The 25,620-nt window shown below is 45.0% G+C and overlaps 1 protein-coding gene across 1 annotated transcript in view; it reads right to left on the bottom strand.

Annotated features, from left to right (window-relative positions):
• The window catches only part of LOC116884500 (nucleotide exchange factor SIL1), a 168,051-nt gene that overhangs the window by 72,972 nt on the left and 69,459 nt on the right, over window positions 1-25,620 (bottom strand). The window contains exon 3 of the mRNA XM_032885630.1: window positions 22,139-22,277. Coding sequence (XP_032741521.1) covers window positions 22,139-22,277 — 139 coding nt within the window. The remainder of the gene's footprint in view (window positions 1-22,138; window positions 22,278-25,620) is intronic.

Below are 25,620 nucleotides of genomic sequence, written 5' to 3'. Positions count from 1 at the left end.
GTCTAGCCTGGATTCTTCCAGATGCCTCTTCTGGCCTCTGCAGGAATGTGGCAAACATATGGTGCACAGACATACATGAAGACAAAGCACTATACATATAATTAATTTTAATTTTTTAGAAACTACTGAACTACTTTGGTATGTCTGATACTTATCCATGATTTCTGTTACTGGGTTTGAAAAAGCTTGTCACAGAGAAGTAGAGCATCCTTATTCTATCATAACAGTGATACAGCATGCCTGCCCAACAATACTGCTGATGTTACCATTGGTCTCTTGGTATTCTTGATGCAAATAGTAGTTACCAAGTTTCTAAGGTTGACGGTCACTGTTATTTCCATTCCTCAAACCTATTTGTGGGGAGAGTCATTGGTCCAGCTGACTCAAGAAGATTCAAAGCCCCACCTCCTGGAAGGTAGCATATCATAGATTATTGGGGTTTCCATTTAAAGGATCTTTTATCATTCACTTACTTATTCAACTGTTTGTTGTTTAGATTATAAACATTTACTTTATACTTTGGATTATAATCAATACTGGGTATGGTTTAAGAGTGTCCCTGGTGGGGTAGGAGTGATATGTGGCTTTTATTTCCAGAATTCAGCAGACAGGGAAGCAGAGGCAGGAGGATCACAAGTCTGAGGCCAGTCTAGACTACATAGTAAGTTTCAGACCTGCCTCAGCTACATAGCAAGACCTTATTTAGGAAAAAAAAAAAAAAAAGAGTTCCCCAAAAGCTGGGGATAAGTTGTGAGCCTGGTTCTCAGTAGGAGTGCTAAGAGATGGTGAGCTCTCTAAGAGGCAGGGCAGAGGCTATCATAATCCGGGCTGATTGAGGAGGGAGCTAACACTGTTCTCTTGGGATCCTAGTTAGATGTACTGCTATAGAAGTACAGGATTGACCCTTTCTGTTCCCTGATCTCCTGTCTTACCATAGGGCCTCTCCTACTCACAGCTGCTTCAATCCTTCATGAGGTCTTTGCCAGAACAGAACCTATGTCAACATGCTGCAGTATGTATGTAGAGGTCACAAGACAACATGCAGGAATCAAGTCTCTCCTCCTATCGTGGGGGTCCTGGAAATCAAACTCAAGTCATCAGCTTGGTGGCATTCTTCTTTACCCAGTGAGCCATCTTGCCAGCCTAAGCTTTAGGTAGTTCGCTATAGTAACAGAAAATGGATAGATACAACTACCTTGGTTATTTTGCTCTGAAACTCAATCCAGTTTCTGCTACTAGAAGACATCTTTTCTGAGTGAAGACCTAAAGGAGCTGAGGAAGCCAGGCACAGGGCTATGTAGGGAAGGACTGCTGTGTCTCAAGGTTGGTGAGTTGAGTATGTTCAAAAGACAAGAGAAGGCCAAGTAACTAGAGGACAGGAAATGGAAGGGTATCACCAAATTAAATCAGAGGTAATGGTGAGGGAGAACCCACATCATTGGATGCTGTAGGCCAGTCAAGGGCTAACTCTTTATGTAAGAAAGAACATTAAAGGGTATTTTTCAGCACAGCAAGATACAGCAACTGGCTGAGAACTGACTGTTGACAACAAGGGAAGGAGGAGGACCAGATTGGAGTCTACCATAATAAACAGTAGAGATGATGGTAGCTACTTAGAGTGACGAGAATCAGTCAAATTTGTGATGTATTTTGAAGATAGTTTTCAGGATTTGCTGCAGAAGTTAGAGAAGGAACAGAGAATGGATACAAAACTTCCAATGTAACTGAATGAAGAGTTACCATTAACTGAAATGGGGAAAATTACAGGAATTCAGCTATAGAAACAATAAATTTTAATCACACAGTCATGTAGAAATTGTCTAGTAGGCAGAGAGATCTCGAGCTCAGAGAAGTCAGGCTTAGAGATTTGGGGGTCATCAGCATGCAGACATAAAGCCATTAAGCTAGGGGAGCTCACCGCGGACACAGTATGCACAGATACAGGTAGAGGGAATCCAAGGGTGGGCCTGGAGGCACTGTTTTAGGTACTGGGAGAAACTGAAGCTTTAATCAAAGGCAGAGTTGGACCTTTCTTCTCACTATATACCTACTATAGCTGTGGATTCTGTGAGACTGAGGGCTTCCGATATGCACCTTTAGCTTTCCCTGGTCCCTTATAACTCTGCTCCTAGCTCTGCCCTCCACTGCTCTACAGCTGGCCATCATTATTAAACAGTCACGACTGCCATCACCCACATGGAAAACCCTCTCCACTCCACGTCATCGAGTTCTAGCTATTTTTAGGCCACAACTATTGTCCTATCTTCTCTCTGAAATTTATCTAGTACAATGATCTTCCTTTCCACAACAGCCTTGTACTACAATGCCTATAATGAACCCTACAGCATTTTGTGTCTATATGTCACTTAGTACCCTACATGGCTGGTGAACTTTACTTAAAACGAGAGGGGGAAGGGAAGGAGAGATAGAGGGGGGAAGGGAGGGAAGGAGAGAGAGAAGAAGGAAGGAGGGATGAGGAGGAAGAGGAAAACAGCCTTCTCTGTGCCATCATCCTCTCCCCTCAAGCCAGCCTTAGTTAGTTCTTGCCATGTAATGAGTGCTCACGAATGAGGAGGCGTCATGTCAACTGCTATCCAGATATCCAAAGTTGTATGTGTCAGGGCCTTGCTTGTATCGCCCCTCTGTCTGTACTGGGCAAGACACATGTAATCAGTCACTCAATAACTGCTTACAGACAAATAGGTTGATGACAATGCCTCTGTTCCTGTGGACATTACAATCTTGGCGCAAGACAGTAAGGATATGTATTTTGCACTTGTTACCCTGACTCATTGGAAGCTAGCTGTTTCCCAGTCAAACCAGAACAATCCAGGGGCCACAGAGAGACTATATCCCAAGGAGTCTGATGTGTGATGCAAAACAGGCTGAGAAATGCTCAAAACCTCATATGTGCCTGATACATGTACAGCCACAGCTCTGAAAGATGCTACCCTGCTGAGAGACCAGTCAGAAATGCTAGTCCTTTTGTATTCCCTTTCTAAGAACTTAGAGAGTATGGAAATATATACAAGAATGTTCACTGAAGAATTACTTACAAGGTGAAAAGCTGGAAGCTACCCATCATCAAAAATCAATAATCAATTCAGTATAATTTATGTTGAATTAAATGCCATGTTCTTCCTACACCCAGAAAATGCTCACCACAGACATAATCATATACCACAGGCTCTAACCTTTAAGATTCTCTGCCTCAGGAATGGAGAGATGGCTTAGCTAAGGTAATGGGGGACTTCTGCTACTACTGCAGAGCTCTAGAGTTTGAGTCCCAGCATTCATGTCATTTACAACCACCTATAACTCCAGCTCCAGAGAGTCTGACACCCTCTGCTAACTTCCTCAGATAAACACACACACACACACACACACACACACACACACACACACACACACACACACACACACACACACACTTTAAGAAATCTTTTAAAAATATCCCTCTTAGAAGGAGAGGAAGAATGGGGATGGATTGTGGGAGGGGTGTCCAGGAGAGGGGCAGTGAACAGGATGTAATGTAAATAAGTAAAAACATAAAAATTCAGGATAAGGAATAGATAGTTTGTTTTATGTATATTTTAATATACATGTGTTGGAAATTTAAAAATATATAGCTTCTTTGTAAACATATCAATATCTTTTGCATAGCTAATAAGTATATATGGGAATTTAAAAAAAGTGACTAAAATATTGATGCTCTATACCAGAACGAATGTATGTATATACATACAAACATGTATAATGCAGATGTTTATGTAAGGCTTCTTTTCCATTTTTTTATAAGTTCAGTTCAATAATTTTTAAAAATTTTTATTTTTCATTTTTATCTTTATTTTCATTTATTCTTTTCCTTTTATTGCAAATAAATTCTTTTTTCCTGTAAAAAAAAAATATCCCTCTTGTTGTGTTGTGGTGGTAGTGGGTCACTTAATCCCAGCACTTTGGAGGCAGAGGTAGGGAGATCTCTGAGTTAGAGGACAGCCTGGTCTACAGAGTGAGTTTCAGGACAGCCAGGGCTACACAGAGAAAACCTGTTTCAAAACAAACAAACAAACAAACAAACAAACAAAAAGCCTCTCTCTCATAGTATTTATTTATGTGGGGCTGCTAGTCCATGGCCTGGGTTAGAGGACAACTTGCAGGAGCTGGTTCTCTCCTTCCAGCATCTGGATTCAGAACTGAACTCAGATTATCAGGCTTGTCACCATTAACCTAGTAAGCATTCCTGCCAGCCCTTGTTTTGTTACTCATTCATTCGTCCATTCATTTAGAAATAGACTCTCATGTAGTGACCCAGACTGGCCTGCAACTCATCATGTAGCAGAGGATGGTCTTGAACTTCCGATCCTTGTGGGTGCTGAGATGACAGGCATACATCACCATGCCCAGTTCAGTGCTAAGGATTAAACCCAGGGCTGTGCATATGAGGTAAGCACTCAACTGAGTACCGGCTCCAGCCCCCTGCTTTCTTCTTTTCCTTCTTCTTTGCTTTCTTTCTTTGTTTCTTTCTCTCTCTTTTTCTTTTTTCCTTTTTTTCTCCTTTCTTTGTAAGACAGGATCTTGCTTTGTAGCCCAGGATGGCTAGGAACCCACTATGTAGCTAGCCCAGGCTGCTCTCAAGCTCATGAATGATCTCTGGCAGCCTCCCAGGTGCCAAGATTAGATGGATGCCACCAAGCTCGGTTTAAACAGCTTCATCCATGAGAGGAAGGCACCAGCCTTACAACGGTGAGCCCAGAATGGGAGCACTCGGACGCACGAGAGCCACAGTGCCAGTGTTCATTTACAGTTGTACAGTAGCACTTGGGCAATTTTGCTGTTGTTTTGTTAAGTTTCCCTTTGTGTTTTTCTGTTTTCTAAGTTTTCTGCTTTGAATACTTACTACTTTTTCCTCACTGGGGGTGGAAGAGAGTCATTTTAAGAAACAAACATATAAGAGCCAAGTTTTCAACTTTCTAGGTATCCAACTGCCAAGAGGCTGCTACTTCACACATAAAATGCAAGAATCCTAAGACTCAGCCCCCCAATGGCCCCTTCCCACAGCTCCCTCCTTACCCTTTCCCCCACACACCCCTACAGCCAAGACAGAAGCAACTGGTGAATCTCCAGGACTATAGCTCCTGATGGGTAAGATCCTCAGACCTGTGGCCTTGAATTCTGATACCCCACACCCAGCTAATCATATACCCTAGTGGCAAATACACAGGAATGGGAAGAAGGTGACAGAAACAGACAGCAGGTATCACTAATACAATGCTGTTGTCCCACTCAACGCCTCTCTGCCTACTATCTAGGATTGGGTTCTTCTTTTCTATCTCCTAGGCATCACAGAGACGCACTAGAAGCTTAGACTAGATTAATGCTGACTGTGCACCACGACATTCATCTTTTGCCTTTTTCTTTTTCTTTCTCTCTCTTCTTAAAAGGTGATCTTGCCTTTCCGTTAGTGTAATGCACTGCACTAAACCAGTGTGCCAGTCAGTCTGCAGAGAATCATTGAGAGAATGAATTTGAATAATAAAAACCAGAACAAGGCAATGCCTTGGAGAGAGCCCTGGTATAGTACCTACAATTCAGAACCTCATTTTGCTGCCTAATGTAGTCGTTGGAGACATTAGCCTAATTTTTGCTAGGAGAGTCCAGCAACACAGCAACACTAAACATGGACACAGAGGACTGAGTTCCACTCAGAGCAGAGGGTGAAAATGAAATTAGACTTCACTCTGGTGCAGAGGGAGGCAAATCACTGCTCCCATCCCCCAAGTCACTGCCAACCATGTTCAGAATGAAAACACAGTGATTCGTATGGGAGGGAGCGTAGGTATTATGTCAAGGAAGGGAAGTCTCCCATGAGCACTTATGGACGTCTGTAAAGCTAATTTCAAAGGACATTCAATAACTGCACCCCACACAGATAGTGTCATTGCCAAGCAGGACTTACTGCAGGGATAGAAAGGCTCCAGAACCCGGGGCAAGTCAGTTAGCTGGGGCCAGAAGTCCTCAGAAAGGAAAGGAAGAAATCCTACAAATGCCAGTGTGGAAGAGAAAATTTCAGTTTGGTATGTCCAGTGTGCTGATCCAACCACACGCATGTGGTTTCAACAGGAGCTTGCCAGGGGCTCTGCTGAAAAATACCACACCGGATCCTGCAGCAAAGGAATGCACATACAGGGAGAACCCAGTATCAGCAGCAGCTCACGTCCAGCACAAGTCTCAGTGACCATGTCAACAGTGTGAGAAAAACAAGGACACTGGAAATCAGACACTGGGAGTGGCTGGTGGTAAGACTGTCACATTTTGTTTGAACAGGTTCCCAAGTGGGCCAAAGCATTCTGCTACACTGACACTGCATTTATCTTGCGATGAGCACGCAATACCTCCAGCCCTCAGCTGTTAACCTGAGTCCACCAGTGAAGCCCTGAACATATATGAAACTGTCCAACTACTAGAGGTCAATCCTGACTGAAGAGAACCTGCTTGGGAGGAGAGTAAAAGGAACAAAAAGCTGAACCCCCAGACTCCATGCAAGAGGCCTATGCAATAAGGGACCAGCACAGATGAAAGGTAGGACTTGTTCTTCATACACAGCATGCTTGCAGGGCCGCCATCATCTCCCTGTGGGTGAGGACTGAGTCATGATGACTTTCCTTTTCTAAACATTTGAAGGATTCCTCCATTTCAGGAGGAGAAGGTTGTGAGGAGAAGGTGATGAGAACAAAGTGATAGTCTGAAATGGGAAGAACTCATTTCATTCTGTTAGAGGAGCCTCCCCAAAAGACAGGGAATCCATTCTGAAAGAAACTGTATAGGTGGGGGTAGGGCAGCTGTGGCTTTGGATGGAGGAAAAATACCACTGCTGTGAGACTATCATTGCAATGTGATAATTTCCCTCTAAGAAGCAAATCTTCCCATAACTATAAATCAATCCCTCACTGCAATTTTAGAAATATACTCCCCTCCCCACCCCACCCCCCAAAATCAGCTATTACCAGAAACTCTAAATGTTCAGCACTTGAAGTATAATTAGGGGAGATTCTGAATGGTGCCCTGAGGCAGGTCATACAAGAACAGGGTAGACAGGAGTTATATACACTTAAGAAGCTCATTTAGGGAATGGGCTGTGCATAATGCATGCAGGCCCTGGAGTATGGACTCTCCCTCCCCACAGCCTGCTCCGAGGCATGCTAGAAGTTGCAACATTAGCAGATGGCTGCCCCAGTGGCGATTGTGCATGCTCCAATGGCCACCTCTTCCTGTCCACCCTGAGCTCAGGCTCCGCTCCCACAAGGAACGGGGAGTGCTAGTAGACATTAACACCAAAGAACAGTGCCTCTCCCTGGGGAAAGTAAACATTTCCGTCAGAAGGCAGAAGCCAGCAGAGGCAATTTTTCTCTACGCTGGGAAAAGGAGCTGCAAACATAAAGCTGCTCATTCAAAAGAGACAGATGATCTCTGCAAGCCAAGCCGTGCCAAGCCGGCTGTAAAGCCTGCACGTCCATCAGCACAGCGTCTGTGGGCGGAGGGAGAGGCAGCAGCAAAGAAAACCATCTCAGGGCTCTGGCCTCAGAGGCCCAGGAGTCAGGTTAGGCAGTCTTCCTCCAGTGGGTTCCAGCCTGAGCAAAGACCCAACAGAAGGGTTGATTTTTCAGAGGATCCTCTCTCCTACCGCAGGCATCTCCAGCTCCCCACAGTCCCTACCCCAGTACCGTCCATCCTAAAGCTCTGAGTTCGGTTTGAGGAGGAGGGAAAGTGCATCCTGAGCTAGGCACTTCTCTCTTGCACCAGTGTCCCCCTTTTATCTTTCTTCTAGTCACATGTAATGAAAAGAGAAATAACAGCTCAGTAGTCTTATGCCTAAAATAACCAACACAGAAATAGAGTTTATGAACTCCCCCATAATACAATACATAATTCAGAGCCCAGTCATTTGTCATAGTATTGAGTAATCCACATGCATCCCAAGGGGCTGACGATAAAATCTGAAAATCAATAGCAGAAAGCAGAACACCTCAGCGACTCAGTTAAAATACAAAGAACAATTTTTAGCATTGATTTTTTTTTTAACTTAGAAAACATGAGCTGCTGTTGGTAAATACTTGTAAGGGAGTTACAGGCTAGAACAGAAATATATATTCCATACCCCCTGACAGCTAACTTCAAAGAAAAATAAAAGGTAAAAGACTCGCATTCTCCCAATGATAATAATGGCGTTCTTCTACACACCCTGCTATTAGTGTGACAGAGATGGCCACATCAGTCTTAAGAAGAGCACTGCAGCTTCTACACCCGAGAAGAGCAACAGAACACCTGCTCTGTGCAAGAGCAGGCACTTAAAACAGGAAGGAAGGGAATTATTGCAAAGCTGGGTTTGAACTTCTCTTTCTTTCTTCTGGATGATCAAACAGTGAGCGTGGGGGTAGGAACTGCAATCTGCAAACATATTGCCATAGTGACTGGGAGCTTAGATAGAGGGATAAAACAGGCAGAATTTAAATCTCATCAAGGGACTGAGACGAGGGCCCTGATCACTCAGGTCTGCAGAGTTCTGACACTAAATGAGCGCCCTCCTCAGCAGCTGATGTGCCTCACTGCTACCAGATCAGACTGAGTGCATTGGTCTCTGACCAATCACCTGCCTGGAGTAGCCATCTCCTAAGGATACAGGAGAGGCACAGGCACAAGAGAGGCTGGCAATGGCCCTTTACTAAGAGCCCTCACTCTGCCGTGAGGGATGAGATGCCATGTGCTATCTATCCTAAGGACGGGGCTATGTTGTGGTCAGTTCCCTCTTTACCAAACAGGTCTCCTAGACATGTACATACTGTAATTTACCTGTTTATTCTGAAGCAATTTCAGACTTCCAGAAAAGTAACGGGGGGAGTAGAGTTGTCACATACCCTTCACCTGATTCCCCTGATAGTAATATCTTATATAACTATAAACCAATTGACAAAACTAAGAACTATTAGCACTGATAAAGCAGTAGGAAGCTATATTCTTTATTTGGATTTCACCAATTTTCCACCTTCTTCTGTCCCAGAATGTAATCAAACATACAACACTGTATTTGATTTTCTTCTTAGCATCCTCAGCCTGTGACAGTTCAGTGTCTGCCACTTTGTAAGATTTATATTTATTCACATGTGTATGTGTCTGTGTGAATGTATACCTCTCCACGTGTGCCTGTACACGCACATTTATCAGAGGAGGGTACTGGCTCCCTCCGAACTGGAGTTACAGATATCTGTGGGATACCTGGCTTGTCACGTAGGTAATGGGATCTGAATTCAATTCTCATGATTGCTGAGCAAGTTTCCTAATGCAGGAGCATCTCTTCAGCCCATATTTGCCTCTCTCTGTGTGTCTCCCTGTGTCTGTCTCTCTGCCTCTCTGCCTCTGTCTCTGTCTCTGTCTCTGTCTCTCTCTCTGTCTCTCTCTCTCTCTCTCTCTCTCTCTCTCTCTCTCTCACACACACACACACACACACACACACACACACACACACACACACACACACACACACACACACACACACTTTTGTTTTGTTTTGTTTCAGAGACAGGATCTCACTACGTAGCACTGGCTGTCCTGGAACTCAGTGTTTAGACCTGGCTGAGCTCAAACTGCCTGCCTCTGCCTCCTGAGTGCTGGGACTAAAGGTGGACAACACTATTCCTTCCTCACATTTGATATTCTTGGCCTACACACCTCAGTGTCTGGCATTCTTGACTTGAATACTGGTCGGCTGTTTTCAGATTATACTCTACTCCATTTTGGAATCTGTTACTACACAGTGTTGAACCAAGAAAATGCTGTACCATTGAGCTATCCCTTCAGCCCTTGCCTCAAGTGTCTGATAACTACCCAATTTTAATACAACAGAAACAGGAGGAGTTAATATTTATTTTGGAAATATTAAGTATTTAATACCTTGTTCATATTATTTTCTCAATAAATGAAAGATTTTTAACTATTTTATAGCTGGGCATTTTTCTATTAAAACTATATATTTACTTTTCTGTGTATGGGAGCCTACATGATTTTATGTGTACCACACATATACAGGTGCCCACAGAAACAAAAAGGGATGTAGGATGCCCTCAAAATGGAGTTATAGGTAGCTCTCAGCTACCCGATGTGGGTGCTGGGACCTGAACTTGGGTTCTCTGCAAGAGCAGTGAGCGCTCTTAACTGCTGTGCCACCTCCCCTCCTCTACCACAGAACACTTTTTAATGAGAAAATATTTCATTATATGTTTGATTAAATCTTGGTGAATTAAATAACTTGCCCAGGGCTACACAGCCATAAAAGACACAGGTCAAAGTGTAAAGCTAGGCGGCTGTGACACTCGGGTACCACATCAACAACCAAATGCCAAAACTCCCAGGCTCTGCCCTTCGCTCACCCTTCTCTACAGAGCTTCAGGGACTGAAAGGGAAGGAGGGGCATTGTTAGGTTTGTTTTTCTTTTCCAAGGGAGACAAACTTAATTTTGGTTTTAGTCTTCACGACCAGAAGATTTCTTTTTCTTAGTAAGAAGCAGACTGCTAGTTTAGGACAAAGGACATTCTCCAGGGACCTCACTCTGGACTGGCATCAGGCAGGGGAATATAAGGATCATGAAGGCATACTTAATTCAAAAGAACTCTTATATTTTATAAGCCCTTTGCAAATATGTAGAGCAGGGAAGTCACAGGGTCTAAAAACGAAACACACTAGAGAGACAGTTCAGCACTTAAACGGCTCTGGGGCTCTGGCAAGGAACCCTGGTTCCATTCCCAGTATCCACATTGGGCAGCACATAACCCCTTGACCTTGTGTCAGGAGATCCAACAAACACCCATTCTTGGCCTCCCCAGGCACTTTGTATGCACATGCTGCACATACATACAGTCAGGCACACACTCATACACATATAATTAAAACGTAACTCTGTTTCAAAAGAAAAATAACACCCCTGAGATTGCTGGTTCCCGTGTCATACCCAGAATATCTAATGACAGGCAACCCAGGCTGGTGCCCGTCTTCAGCCTGAGGTTCTTCCAGGCTGAGCACATACCATTTACACACACAGCAGATATGCGTCAAGGGACCTGGCCACAGGAGACAGACTAGGAAATACTCCAGCTACACTTCAAGATTTGTTTTTAATGCTATGACTTCAGATCACTCAGTTCCACAGACTTGATTTTCCCCAAATCCCCTCTCTGGCAATGCTAATGTGTTTCTCCTCTCATTCTGACTGATCAGTGAAATGCATGGCTGGAAGGACTGGCTTGGAAGTCATTTCTTTGATGCTAACAGAATTGAGAAAATATTCCCTCAGCTACATACATCCCATCTATCCATCCCTGCCACCTGTCACTCAGCTGCAGGTAGAGGCCATTACAGCAAGGCAGGAAAGGGGACAACAAAGGCAGGCTATGAGAGGGAAAGAAAGACAAGCTGAGAGCATGAGAACCAGAGGGGGCCTGGGGAGATGGCTCACTTGATAAAGTTCTTGTTGTGCAAGTATGAGGTCTGAGTTCAGACCCCCTGACCCTCATAAGAAAATAATGAATGATGATGTCTAAAATCCCAGTGCTAGAGTAGCAAAGGCAAGCAGATTCCTAGAGCTCCCTGACAGCCTAGCCATTAGTGAACTCCATATTTATGAGAGACCCTGTCTCAAAAGCTCAAGTAGAGAGCTGAAGTACTTCTTGCACAAGCATGAGGACCTGCGCTCAAACATCCAGCACTGTGGACATGGCCATGGGTAAGCCTTTAACCCCCAAACCATAGGAGGTGCACACAAGAACACTGCTGGGGGCTCCTGGCTACCAGTCTAACTCCAGGTTCACTAAGACACCCTGTCTCAAGGGAATAAGGTCGAGAGTGGTAGAGCAGGACACCTGACATCCTCTGGCCTCCACACATACACCACACACACACACACACACACACACACACACAAATAAGGAAGCAACTAAGGACAACACCACCTCTGGCCTCCACACATATCCTTAAACCTATGCAGACACACACACCATATGCACACAAACAAAAAGTAGGGAGGAAAGAAAGGAGCATTTTGTCTAGTCACTATAAAACCAAAACACTGACTGACTGTCTTAATCACAGTCAGATAAAGTTTTAAAATAGGTAGGGAACGTCCTAGATTTGAAGCCAAACAACTCTAATCACTGTGCAGAGAGAGCCACCTACCACACTGTGTTTGGGGTCACCTGAATCTAACCCCAAGACCTAACCCAGAAAGCAATGGAGGACAGCCAGCCTGAAGAGCTCAGGTCTCCCTGAGTAACTCCACAGCCTCCAAATTCACACTGCTTTGTTCTCACATGGTCCTCCGCAGATGCTGTCTGGCCTTTGTTCGTCTGTTTTGCTTGTTTACTTGATTGCTGTTTTGAGACAGAGTCTCATACGGTCCAAGCTGGCCTTGCACTCCAGCTCACTATACGTAGCTGAGAGCAAATAATATGCACAAAAGAACATAAGGGGGAAATCAAGAAAAAAAAGCAAAAGATACTTTTCTCCTCTACCCGACTGCTAGACCAGAATTCCTGTGTCTTCTTAACTCTCAGCCATGAAAGGAAGTAAACAACCCGTGCTCCTCGTCTGTCTAAAGCAGGAGACGAGAAACCAAAGCAGGCGAATGAAGATGTTCTGGAAATATGGAGGCTGTTGCTAAGCCTAGGAGATTTCTTTCTTTCCATACTCCTGGGGTGGGGATGGACTGTTATAAATATAAGCGATTACTGTTCCATAAACACTCACCTCTGCCCTGATAAACTAATTACAGCCACAGATAATCAAATTTCAAATTTTTTAATCCAAAGAAATAGTTCCCATCTTCTAAACAACACCATTACACAAAACATAAACATACTTTTCTGGGAATTTAAAAATATTAAATAAAGTTCAATTTTTGGTTTGCCCAAATTAACATAGTGTGGGAAATAAAAGAATATCGGCAGATGTTTGTTTATGAGCAACAACAGTGAAAGCCTTGACATCCACAGAAGCACAATCAGCGCAGCTACAGCCCAAACCACAGCAGGCTCACAGAGCCGCCGCACTCCGTCCTGCTCCGCTGCTTCTCTTTCTAGGCACACTGGAAAAGCAGCGGCTAGCAGGATACAGATGCCACTCCGACATGCCACTGTCAAGGTTCTCACAGCGTCCCATGGGTACTCCTGTCTTCACAAAAGGGATAGCCAGAGCTACCTCACAGGCGGTCTTATAGCTCCCCAACCTGCCTACCTGCCTGTGCCTCCTGAGTGCTGGAATTAGTGTTGCTACCACTGCCCTGCCCTGCCCTGCCTGAATTTTAAACCCATCTGTACTAAATCTTTTCCAACACATACCAAAATCTCTCTTCAAGAAGCGTCAATGACTCTGCCTTTGGGAAGTCTTTTCTTCAAATACTGTTATCACAGAGCCTCATCCCTGTCTGGGGGCGGGTCCTCCCTACACCATAAGCTCATAGAGGCAAGCCTCTGCTATGCCTTCCATAGAGTTCCTACATGTGTTCCGTAAAAACTAAGCATGCAAGAAGTTCTAGAAAAGGGTCTCTTGTTCGAGCTCCAGGCCACCTGCATGCTCACCTAGAACAGTGAAGCCAACGCTAGAGGACGAAGGGCAGCTGGAGCTACCCAGATTTTCTGACCTGAAGCAGAGTCCTTGGCATGAAGCTGATGCTGGCATTGCTAGCTAGTTCTTGGTGGTCCCTGCTCAGTCTAAGGTTTCCATCTCCCCCATTCTGGGAGTTGGCCTTTGAAAGCTGAGGCTGTGCCACTCTGAGAAGTGGTCCTGATTAAACCATGGGGAGAACAGGCAGATGAAAGCAGAGGTGGGGAGGAAAAGGGCCATCGCAGAGCATTGAGCATACAATACTTGTTAAAAAGCGGCTGGCCAGCAGCTGCTGTCTATCACACTCCAGCCCACAGACTGCACCCTGGACCCCAGCCTGTCCTATCTAGGCAATAAGGCCAAATCCTGGGCAGACATGTTCTCATGGCACTGCAGAGCCCAGCCAACAGTACAGGGTGCCCTCAGCCCTGCAGTACCCACAGTGGGGATAGCAAGTCTTGCTGTCTCTGCCTCAGCCTCTTTGGTGTGGGGTGAGGCAGATCTGGTTCTGAGGGAAGGCAGGATAGCTATCCAGGCAGGCTAGAGAAGAAACTTACCATCAAGAGAAATGAGACCTCTCTGAAATGAAGAGATCTAAAATGTCCTTATAGTCTTCTGGGGCCCTCATATACGTCAGCCTGCCACTCTCTCTCCTTTCCTACTGTAGGGCCATTTTCAGCCTTGAGGAGCCTGGCAGCCCGTCTCCCTCAAAACATCCTGATACACCAGGCAGCTTTGTGTGCTCCCACCTCCCTGGCCCAAACCCGCTGTCACCTCGTACCATGGCTACTTTCATAGCCAGAGTTCAGGTTAGAGTTCTGAGTTTTCTGGTCATTGAAATCGTTTAGCAGGAATTCAAATGTCTTTTGGGGTACTGATGATGGTGGAATATTTTATGTTGTTCTTCTGTATTAAAAAGCCGGTCCTGGAGTTGTAAAGTTTCTGTCCCATGTCAGGCAAGCCACCTGACTTTGTGGCAGGAAAAAAAAAAAAGCAACGCAGAGCAGCTCAAAACATTAGACTATTGGTTTCCTTGAACTGCCTAAAATATTGCTAAGATATAAAACGTCTTTCAAAATTTTCAAGACTATTATATGAATTTTCTCTACCTTGGGATTTATAAGTTTATTAGGGAGAGTTAAAATCTGTAAAATCGCCAGGCAGTGGTATTTGTGCATGCACTTGGGAGTCAGGGGCAGGTGGATTTCTGAGTTTGAGGCCACCCTGGTGTACAAAGTAAGTTCTAGGATAGCCAGGGTTACAGAGAAATTGGGTCTCAAAACACACAAAATGAAACAAACAAACAAAAACCAAAATAAAACGTATTAACTTAAAACTTATTAACACAGGGTTGGTAATTACATAGGTAATCTTAACATTCAGGCTGTAAAATTCAGCACATAGACAGCACCATCAAACAAAACACCAAGTCCCTCAAAGTTCATAGTTCTGGGAAAGTCTCCAAATACACTAACCCAGCTTTCTAAGTCCTGCGGTTGTGCTTCTAGTTAGCTGAATATGTCAACCCAAAACACGGTTTTCATGCTTAGAAGCTCACCCTGAGAAAAGCTGGGCAGACACTGGCTATAAGAATATATGTCTAAGCCAGGTGCTTTTAATCCCAGCACTCGAGATCAGAGGCAGGCAGATCTCTGTGAGTTTGGGACTAGCCTCGTCTACAGAGTGAGCTCCAGGACAGTCAGGGTTACACAAAGAAACCCTGTCTCAAAAAACCAAAAACAAACAATGTTCAATGATAAAAGCTCCCTATGATAGGCAGAAATGCCAGCTCCTAGGGTCTCCAAGGAAGATGATTGGGCACAGCCCTTCCTTAATAACACTAACCACTGGGCAAAGCTGCCACATGACATGCCAGCTGCCAGGGGCTGCCCACACTATGAACGCCATTGAGCTGACTGCTCTACTCTCCCTCACCAAAGAGGGTCAGTTTTTCCAAGTTCTTCCTCCACAGGAAACTCTCTCAGACCTTTGGCTTTGGCAGTCAAAGGCCAGTGCTGTCCTGTACAGCAGCTGAAGATGTAAGTCTGTCCTGTGTGGCAGCCAAGGACCTATGACCTCTAGCCCAGTGAAGACTACCATGGAGCCTAGGTAACTCTCCAGATAGCTGGTATGTTGGTCACTTTAATTAATACAGAGGCTATTTGGATTATACTTCCTATTAGAATGTATCCTCCTCAGATCTCTGATGGGACGAAAGGCTAACTCAGTTCTGTCACTTTCCTACAGCTATAAGCTTTGCTGAAAAAGGCAGACACCATTTTCTTCACACCAAAAGGAAAGCTCACAAAACCACTTTCAACACAACTTTTACTATTCCTTTACTTTAAAGTAACTTGCTTTCCAAAGGCTGTTCTTAATAATTAACCACTTAAATGTGTCTAATGAAAACTAGCTGGATAAAAAAATTAAAATTTATATGAACTATAAGTCTAAAAATAAGTTATAAACATCTTAAGTTGTAAAAGCCTAAATAAGTTATGAGGGTCTAAGAAAATAATTTAATACATAGAACTACAAATCATGAAGGTATAAAAATAGTTTAAATGACATTGCAGATTTCCTTCACCCTCTATGCTATTGTTCAGAGTTTTAACATTAATCAGTGAAGGGCTGATAATCAATGAAGCACTGACTACTATTGTCAGTAACGAGGTCCAGTTGCTTTCTAAATGTCAAGATGCTTCTCATCCTGCTGAAAGCCCTCTGTCCACTCTGTACACTCAGTCCTCTGGACAGACAAAAAGAAAACGCTCATGCTTGTTTACCCGAAGCCTAGCTTTTGCTACGACTTGAAGGCATGGGTTTAATCCAGCTGGTCCACAGATAGCTATTAGCTGCTTTGTCTACGATATGGATTTCAGGACAGCCTACAAGCAATGGTAATGTGATTTCCAGGGAGTCAAGAAAGTCATTAAGACTTAGAGCCATCTCTCACAGGTCAAACGGACTCCAAATAAGTGCTCCTGTCAATCAATAGCCTAAGCTTCCCTGCCTACTGCCTACTCCTGAGGCAAAAGCTCCAAATATAAAAGTTCCTTTAAGTTTTTAAACTTCTGTTCCTGCAGAGTTCCACTGGGCTGGTAGACACCATCCAGAAATCAGCTGCAGACTTCAAACTGCTCCAAAGGTGATCTACAACACTTCAGCTCAAGTAGTTCTGAGCTTGCTGAAAACTGACATAAACCATCTGGTCAATGTGACTGTCCTCTGTCTCTTCAGCTGGGTCAGATGCAAACCAGATGGTGCTGATGGATATATCATTGCCCTAATCCCTTCTCGGCCTTTGACCAACACCCCAGCCTTCCTGGGCCCTGACAACCATATCCTAATTTCACCAGAAAGCAGTCACAGAACTGTACCTTATCCTCAACAAAAGGCAAGATATTAGATCAAAAGGAAACTCCCTGGCAAAGGGGACAAAATGGCTACCTATAGTACCTGTTGGCATACCAAGATTATATGGTCTTAAATTTTTTATTTTTTCTGTGCTAACCAAACAGATATATATGATTGGGCCATGCATCTTTTGACGAATTACAAATTTTGCTTCCCCTCCTAGATAAAGAATGCTAAGACTTTATCAAGTATTTGACAGGGACACATAAGACAAGGAATAACGCTGAACCAGCCTGCCTCCATCTTGGGCCTGAAAGCTATCTTATAGTAAAGACAAACTAGGTTAATTCCTAGGATTGGGTTATGCCCCACTTGTAACCTTAACTCTAAATGGTTCTGTTCTGCCTGTTCCGGGAAATGGCACCATGCCTTTGTCCCACCTTGTAATGAGCATATCGTTATGATCACCGAGTTATGACTACCTCATCTTTGTTTCAGGAGGTTGTTATGGTCAACTTGTTATACTTAGGTTCTGTTTCTGTAACCCCACCTATTTGCCTGCCAAATCCCCCATTTGGAAACCCCTACTCCTGAACTATGAAAACCCTTCTCTTCCCCATGTCTAATGCTGGTCTTTTGATCTCTGCCTTTAGGGAGGGATAGCCCATGTGCACGATTTTTTTAAAAGCTTGCTTTAGTTAATTTGGCCGTGGTGACTTAGGTCAGTGGTCGTTCTCCTTGCGTCTGTGGGATTAACAGTGACATATGACAAACCTGCACCACCAAGGAGCAAAGCAGATGCTCAGAGTAAACAATGCTTAACAAGGCGGGAGGGAGGTGACAGTGTTAGAGGAAGAAAAAACAGATACAGCTAGAAAATGAGCAAATTCTATTCTCAGGGAATCCCTTGAAGACTTGAAAGGCCCCAAGCTAGGAAAAGAAGGCACTGTACATGTGAATGAGCCAAAGATTAGCTCTGAGAATCTCTTCCTGAAAGGTTGCTCGCTATAGCCACTTGGGCCAAAAAGGAAGTAGAGTCAGGTATGAATCCCAGCACTTCCGAGGCAGAGGCAGGTGAATCTCTGTGAGTAAGAGCCCAGCCTGGTCTACAGAGCAAGTTCTAGACAGTGAGACCCTATGTGCGTGTGCCATTACCTCCTGGTGGCAATAAAGAAGTTCCAGATCTGTACCCTCATAAGCTACAAATATTTAGGTATCGACTGCCTTTAGGCTTCTGCTAGGTTCCCACCTGTGAACGTATTAGAACTGATTCCTTGCACACACAAGTGCTGTCACAGAGATAACAAACCACGCAGCCCCTCTGAAGCTGCAAAGGCTCAAAAGCTCCAGAGACAGCCTTGTCACCCCAACCAGGGTCAGGTGCTCCTTCAGACAGATGTCCAGAGCCTGCAGGAAATCAGGCTCCTCTCTTAAATACTTGAAACCAGAGTAGTTGTCTATTATAAATGAGGATTTTAAAATTCAATCCCCTCTTATTGCTCGTGCAGATCTGAAATGATCTGACCAGATGGCTGGTACTCTGTAATTCTTGGATTGCTCTCATCAGTTGATGATTTAGATTTTTTTTTCACTTTTCCACCCCTTACATGAACGTGTTCTTGCACAGGCTTCCTGCATGCCCCAATTGACTGGGCTCTAACACCAATATTTCAGGGATTCTTACAGCTGCCTTGAAGTCAAATTGGGTCAATAAGAGGCCTCGGATTGAAAGTGGCTGTGCTTTCTTGAGCCCAGAGGGGCTGATGAGCAGCATTGACAAGCATGAAGGACAGGGTGCCATTGTCCAGGTGTCTTTCTCATCTCCACTTCTCCTTCAAGTCACCAAAGGGAGCAAAGGTGTATTTGTTTTAATAACAACATATTGAATATGTTCTGTATGTCAAACCCTTTAAGAAACAGTTTACACACACACTCACACACACACTCACATACACATACTCACACATTCACACACACATTCACATACACACACACACTCACATACTCTCACACATACTCATACATACTCACATTCACACAGACTTACATACTCACATTTACATACACACTCACATTCACATACACATTCACACACACACACACACACACACACACACACACACACTTTGCTTTATTCTTATACCACTTAAGTGTAATTCTTATTTCCATTCCTATTTTGAGATGAGATTTTAGAGATTCTGAGTAACCTGAGTGTCCACAGCTCAGAGAGAGCCACAGTCAGGCCCAGCATCATAAAACTGCCCAACTAACTTCCCCACGGACTCCTCAGCACAAGAGAAGGCCTGGCCTTGCCACACCAATGGCCTTCTGTTGTTTCTGTATTGCCTGCGAACCTATAAGCTACAGGGCACAAAGGGTTCATATCCAGTTTGTTCCTTAGGAAGATATTGTGGCACAGTATGGGCATAAGGGTGTCTGAGTTTTGACACTAGGACTTATTGGTTGCTGTTCTGAGTAATCTCTTTGTGCTGCAAGTGAGTTTTGTCTGTAAAAGTTAGGAGAGCTATAGCAACTACCCTCAAAGGGTGCCTGGCAGAGTCAATGCTTAGTGAATGTGAGCCATTTCTCTCTGGCATAAGGTAGGGTCTCAGAAAATGCTCAGGGAAGATAAAGCCATCGAATGTGGCTGCAATCAGTGTTCCATAATAACAAATGCACAGGCACAAAATTCTGGAATCCAGGAGCACTCAGCTCCAGGACAAATCTCAGTTCCCTGCCCAGAACCAAGAGGACCTGCCAGCAAACAGCTTTCCTGCTTGCTTATGCACAGCTGACACTGAATCCACACTCAAAGGCTTGCTGTGGCTCTGTTAGGTGAGGCAGATCCCAAAATAAACCAAAGAAAAGGAGACAGGAAAATCACTTCCAGGAACAAGCAACTCCCAGTGACGACAGTGACAGTAATAACAGTGGCAGGCAGACTCCAGGGGTGAGACCTGTGGTTGTCTCAGTGCCCACCTGGCCCAGTGGGAAGACATAAGAAGTCACGTGTGCCAGGCTGCAGCAGGCAGTCTGGCAATCTGCCTTCCAATAAGCCCAGCCCATAACCCAGACAGCCCCGTTACCCTAATAATCTTCCCTCTGAGGCAAAAGGAAATCAGAGGTATGGCCTTCCCACCAAAGGCCAAAGTCCTTCAAACGGACGGGCAGAACTGCTTGGTTGGCTGAGACAGGGTCAGTAAGTATCTATATAAACTCACCCTTGTCTTCAACATCCCCGAACAGTGCCCACCATGTTCCTGTGTCTGCCTCTGGCTCTCAAGCAGGAAACACTCTTCTAAACATTCTGTTTGCGCTCATCCCTGCTCCCTCATCAACACTGCTATTGAAGGAGGAAGGGAAAGCATGTGATAACCCTGGCAGTCTTTCTTTTATATCCTAAGCCCCGTCCTCAGGTAAGATCACCAGGAAAAGAAGGCTGCATGTCCATGCACCCTCAGTAGTGTCCAATTCCACAAGTGGACTAAAGATGCGTACAAGTAGGGAATTTACTCTGAAAACTAGAATATCCAAACCGAGTGATACAGTCGGTAGAGGACTTTGAATCTGCAGTGTGCTTTAGTGGCAATAGCCTTTGCAGCAGCTTTAAGAGAATTCTGTACAGAAGAGTCTATAAGGGGCTCTTGAGAAACTACAAGCTAAGGGTGTTGTCAAAGGAGCATCAGTTCCATGCAAGTGCTTCTCTCTAGCTCCCCAGCTCTCTCAGGGCCCGCTCCTCACTTAGTCCCTGACTCTTCCTTCCAAAGAATGCGTGTAGGGGCTCTTGAGCCACGAGCAGCTGTGCCCCTGCCAGAGGGCTAGCACAGCTCAAGGCATGAAATATGAACGCTGTTCTGCCTGCAGTGCAGACCAAGGGCTTGAAGGGGACTACTGACCTAACTAAAGGGACAGAAGTAGAAGTAGGGGCCCAGAACGCCAGCCTCCATCTACTCCGCACACTTGCCAGTTTACAAGACTACCAGTAACCTACATAAAGCCAGAGGACCATAGCCACATCTTCTACCTCCCACTCCTGAGAGCCTCTCCGAGCTATTCCCCAAAGACCAACCGAATTCTGTTCTCAGGGAAGCTGAGAGGACAGGCAGAGTTGGACCTGCTGAATCCTCTCTTATACCTCTGTTCCTAAACTATCCTTTGCTGAAGCCACGAGCTCTCCCTTGGCTTCTTTGGGGCTTCATCAGTCTTCTGCAGCAGCTCCTACCCACATGCAAGCCTAGCAGTGATGCTGGGGGCTGGCACAGCCATGCTATCCCTGGCAGCACAGCAGCAGCGGGGGCTGTGAGGACATGGTGCTGAATACCAGAAGGACCTGATGCTATGCGATGGCTGCTGCCACAATACAGAACACAAGCTGCCTGCACTGAGAATAGTCTGAGTGTTGGCAGAGCAGGCTCCAGCCCAGGACAGCTGGAGCCTTGAAGGAAGAGTAGGAAAGACAGCGGATCAAGGCTGAGGCCCATGACATTTGACCTCAGGTGAATAACACAAGTCATCTAACCTTTGGAACCACAACATTTCCACTGGGAGGTAAAGACAGTAGTAATTCTATTCCTGTGAAGTTCTAACATGGTGTGCACGAGGAGCTTAGCTGTGGGCCTGAATATAGTAAACATTTCACAATTTGGGGCCAGTCATTATCACTTGAAACCCTGGACTCAGGGTCATAAAGGGGTTAGAAAGTTGTTCCCTCTGAAGATGCCTCAGTTATGATCAGGCAAGGACCAGCCCTTTTGCCTTGGCTCAGGTTCCTTTAACAGAACATTCGGGCCCAGCACCAGAGCTCAGGACTCCCATGAACACTATTTCAGCAGCACTGAGCCAAGCAACAGAGCCCAAAATAACATGTGCAGAGCAAGGCACATGGCACTGCCTCTCCTGAGCTTCCCCAAGTTTCCCATCACTTGTTCAGAAAGCATGGTCACCCACCACAGACCTCCTTTCCAGGGCATTCATATACTGCACACTGCTCTTCTGAAGAATGGAGGTCCCCAAACCCCATGGCACTGCAGCTAACACTGTGATGATCACCATGAGCATGGCCGCTTCCAACCTTCAGGAACAAAGGGCATTTGTGGCTTTAATTCAGAGTTTCTAAGGAGCAGAGCAAGGCTGGTACCTGGTTGAAGAGCCTGCCACTCTTGGGTTGGGTTTAACACCTCTAGGACTTCGGCATCCAGCTCCTCCTCTCTTCTGGTTTCCTTTGTATCTGAGTCCTCGTGGGTACTCTTCTCTGGGTTGGTGAGTGCAAAATTATTCTGAGAAAAGAAAATACTGCATGACCCACCACTATAAGAAGAAAGAACCAGCTTGAGGCGATACACTCTCCCCGCATACCCCTCCTCATCTTCAGACACGTTTCAACACCTACAATTCCTCTCACAAGGTCAGCCTCAGAACCAGCACATGAGGCCAAATGGTTAAATGAACACAGTATATATTCCAGTATATATGGGAGTTTTGTACATGTACAGGAATACCACCAGAAGATTCCATACTCTTGAAGTAGTTAAAGAAAATACTAGGGAGAGGGTTAGCACTGTTTTTACTTTCTATTTAACTGCTTGGTAAACAGGCTGGTGGCTGAGTTCTAATTGACTCCCAAGTAGTCTGGCAAATCCCCTGGAGACCAATAGGGCATAAATGTTCTGAAACATCCCAAAGCATGGAGTAAGTTACAAGTGGTAATGTGGGATTCCAACTGGGCCAAGGCAAGAACATATCCCAGTTGGAAACTGCTTGCCAAACCTGCTTCTCCCTGCACCACAGACATCACAGACAGGAGGACAGAGTCCGTGAAGCACTCTGAGCTGGGAACATCAGCACCAAGTGTTCATTGTCCCTTCCTGCTCTCCTGCTGTTTAATGCTTATTTTTATTTTATGTGTATAAGAGCCTGGAGGAGTTGCCTTTGGGACAGCAGGAGGGGCCACACTAGCACAGGCACACAGGGAGGCGTCCCCAGCCTGCGAACTCCCCTTTCATTACTCCTCATCCACTTCCCAAGTCCTACTCTAATAGGGTCTTCCTTAGAGTCTTCCTTTGAGGCACATCTGTGTGAGTCCTTCACATCAACCTCATTTTGATTTCTCGACAACTCTAGCCCTGCCTGGGTAGTGCTGCATGCGAGTACTTCCTCCAGTAGCCTCCCAGCACTAGAAAGGAGCCTGCCTGGCCCTCAGTGCCTCATCTTTAATTAGCTGTCAAAGGAAGGGTTAAGGTGTTAAAATGTTGCTGATAACAATACAGAGCCTCTCCAAGAATTTTCACATTTAACAAGAAATAAAAGCATGAAAATTAGATGGAAGAGTTTCATACCTTGTTACCTTGCTAAGGGCCAGAGAGGAAAATGTCCTAGACAAAGGCATGCTCTTAAATCATTCCACAAATTAATGAGAACACTGACTATGGCATAGTGGTAAAGAACTGGAGCTCTCTGTCATAGAACACAAGTTCAAATCCCATTTGTGTGTGTGTGTGTGTGTGTGTGTGTGTGTGTGTGTGATTCTGGGCAAGTTATTTAACTTCTAAAGGAGGTCTTTAGTTCATATAATGTAAGCCCCTCGCTCTGAAACATGGTACCTGTCATCATCACCACCACTACCATCATCACCACAAGCACCTTACTTATAAAAGCAATCTAAGCTTCTAGATCAGAGAAGTCTGTGCTATGACAACTTAGAGTAACTTCACAGTACGGTTTCACTTAGAACAGTAGAGGGGAGGTCACTCTGTGCCCCAGGAGTTCAGCCTACCTCAAATCCCTCCTAGCTTTCAATTTTAAGTCTATACAAAGATTAATACAAAGGGGGGGGTACTGGAGAGATGGCTCAGTGGTGAAAAGCACTGGCTACTCTTCCAGAAGATCCTCGTTCAATTCCCAACACCCACATGGCACCTCACAACCCCAATCTCAAGGGATCCAGAGCCTGCTTCTGATTTCCATGGGCACTGTACACACAATGTGCACAGACATACCTACAGGCAAAGCATTCATGTGTGTTAAACTAACAAAAATGTTTTTTATTGAATATTTTATTTACTTTCAAATGTTATCCCCCTTCCCAGTTTCCCATTCATAAAGCCCCTATCCCATCGCCCCGCCCCTGCTTCCATGAGGGTGTTCCCCACCCACCCACCCCTTCCTGCCTCCCCGCCCTGACATTCCTCTACACTGGGGCATGGAGCCTTAGCAGGACCAAGGGCTTCTAAAACTAATGTTTTTAAAGAAATGAAAAATGGTGTGTGTGATCCACAATGCACATCTATCAGCATAGCACTTGAGAGCTGATAGGTGTGACCCACAGTGCACATCTGTAAGCATAGTACTTGAGAGCTGAAGTGACAACAAGAGGGTCAAGAGAGCTCAAGTCTAGCCTCAGTTATATAAGCAAGTGCAGGCCAGTCTTCACTGTATAAGATCCTGCCAATGGGAAAAGGAAGAATGGTAAGGAGAAAGAGGGAGAGAGGGAGAGAAATAAGAGACAAAAGAAGAGAGAGAGAATATGAATTAAAAACAGAATAGCAGATGTATTTGTGAGACTACATTAGAGAACTTGTCAGGAAGATGTGGCCATCCAGGATTTCCAATTACCTAGTCTCCTGAGGCAGGTACTGGGACTATCCTTTACAACTGTATGCCCAAGTCCTAGCACACAAGACTTAGTTTATAACGGCTGAGTGAGTGTGTGAGTGAGTGAATGAATGAATGAATGAATGAATGAATGAATGAATCATACTTCATAGGCAGGTGTGACTTTGGGGCTTTAGATACTGCAGACAGGTAGCAGTATCATATTTTAGAATTAAGCCTACTTTATCTGCTAAAGGAATATCCAGAACCTATGTACGCTAGGACCAAGCCACGCTGGCCAGCCCCTGGTCAAAAGTGCTAGAGCACAGGATTAGAACAATAAGCATTTCCTCAGAGCTGTGTAGATCAAATACCTCCAGGAGCCAGGCAGAAATAGGTGAAGATGAGCGGAGTGGGCCAGGTGAAAGTAACAGGAAGCACTGGACCTGTGGGATGCGACCCTCCCACCTTCAAGGTGGGAAAACTGCTAATTAAGGTCAAAGTCTACCATTGACTGAATAGCCTTCTGGGACACGCATAATGGGGATTCCCTTGTTAGCAGCTTTTCTCCGTATCTGACCTTGTCTGGGATTTTCTAAGCTCCCACATTTGTCTCTACCTGAGAAATGGCACACAGCCTCAATGAGTTTATAGGATCAATTTCCTTTCTTCTGACAAAACCTGTTCAGTCAGCATCTGAGATTCCTAAAATGCTTCCCCATGCTAATGAAATATGTCAGGAACCCTAGACCCCCAGCTGGTGACCTTTGCCTATCCTGAAGGTCCCTCCCCTCACACCCCTAACTTCATCAGCCTTCAATCACCCTAAGTAAAGTTGATCTACCTACTGACGAGCAATCCCAATGTGGTCATTCACCAGACGCACTCACAGGGCTTCCAAATCCCGTTTGACATCTCCCCCTGCCCTTGTGGAAGGAATCAGTGGATCCACAAGAGCAGGGAGACTCACGCTTCCCTAAGGAAGCTGCCGCTCTGCTGTACATGCCTGCTATACAACTTGAACACAAA

This window comes from Rattus rattus, chromosome 15 (genome assembly GCF_011064425.1).
Source record: "Rattus rattus isolate New Zealand chromosome 15, Rrattus_CSIRO_v1, whole genome shotgun sequence".
Taxonomy (NCBI): Eukaryota; Metazoa; Chordata; class Mammalia; order Rodentia; family Muridae; genus Rattus; species Rattus rattus.
Note: the sequence above shows the minus strand (reverse complement) of the source record. Positions and strands in the feature narration are given on the sequence as shown.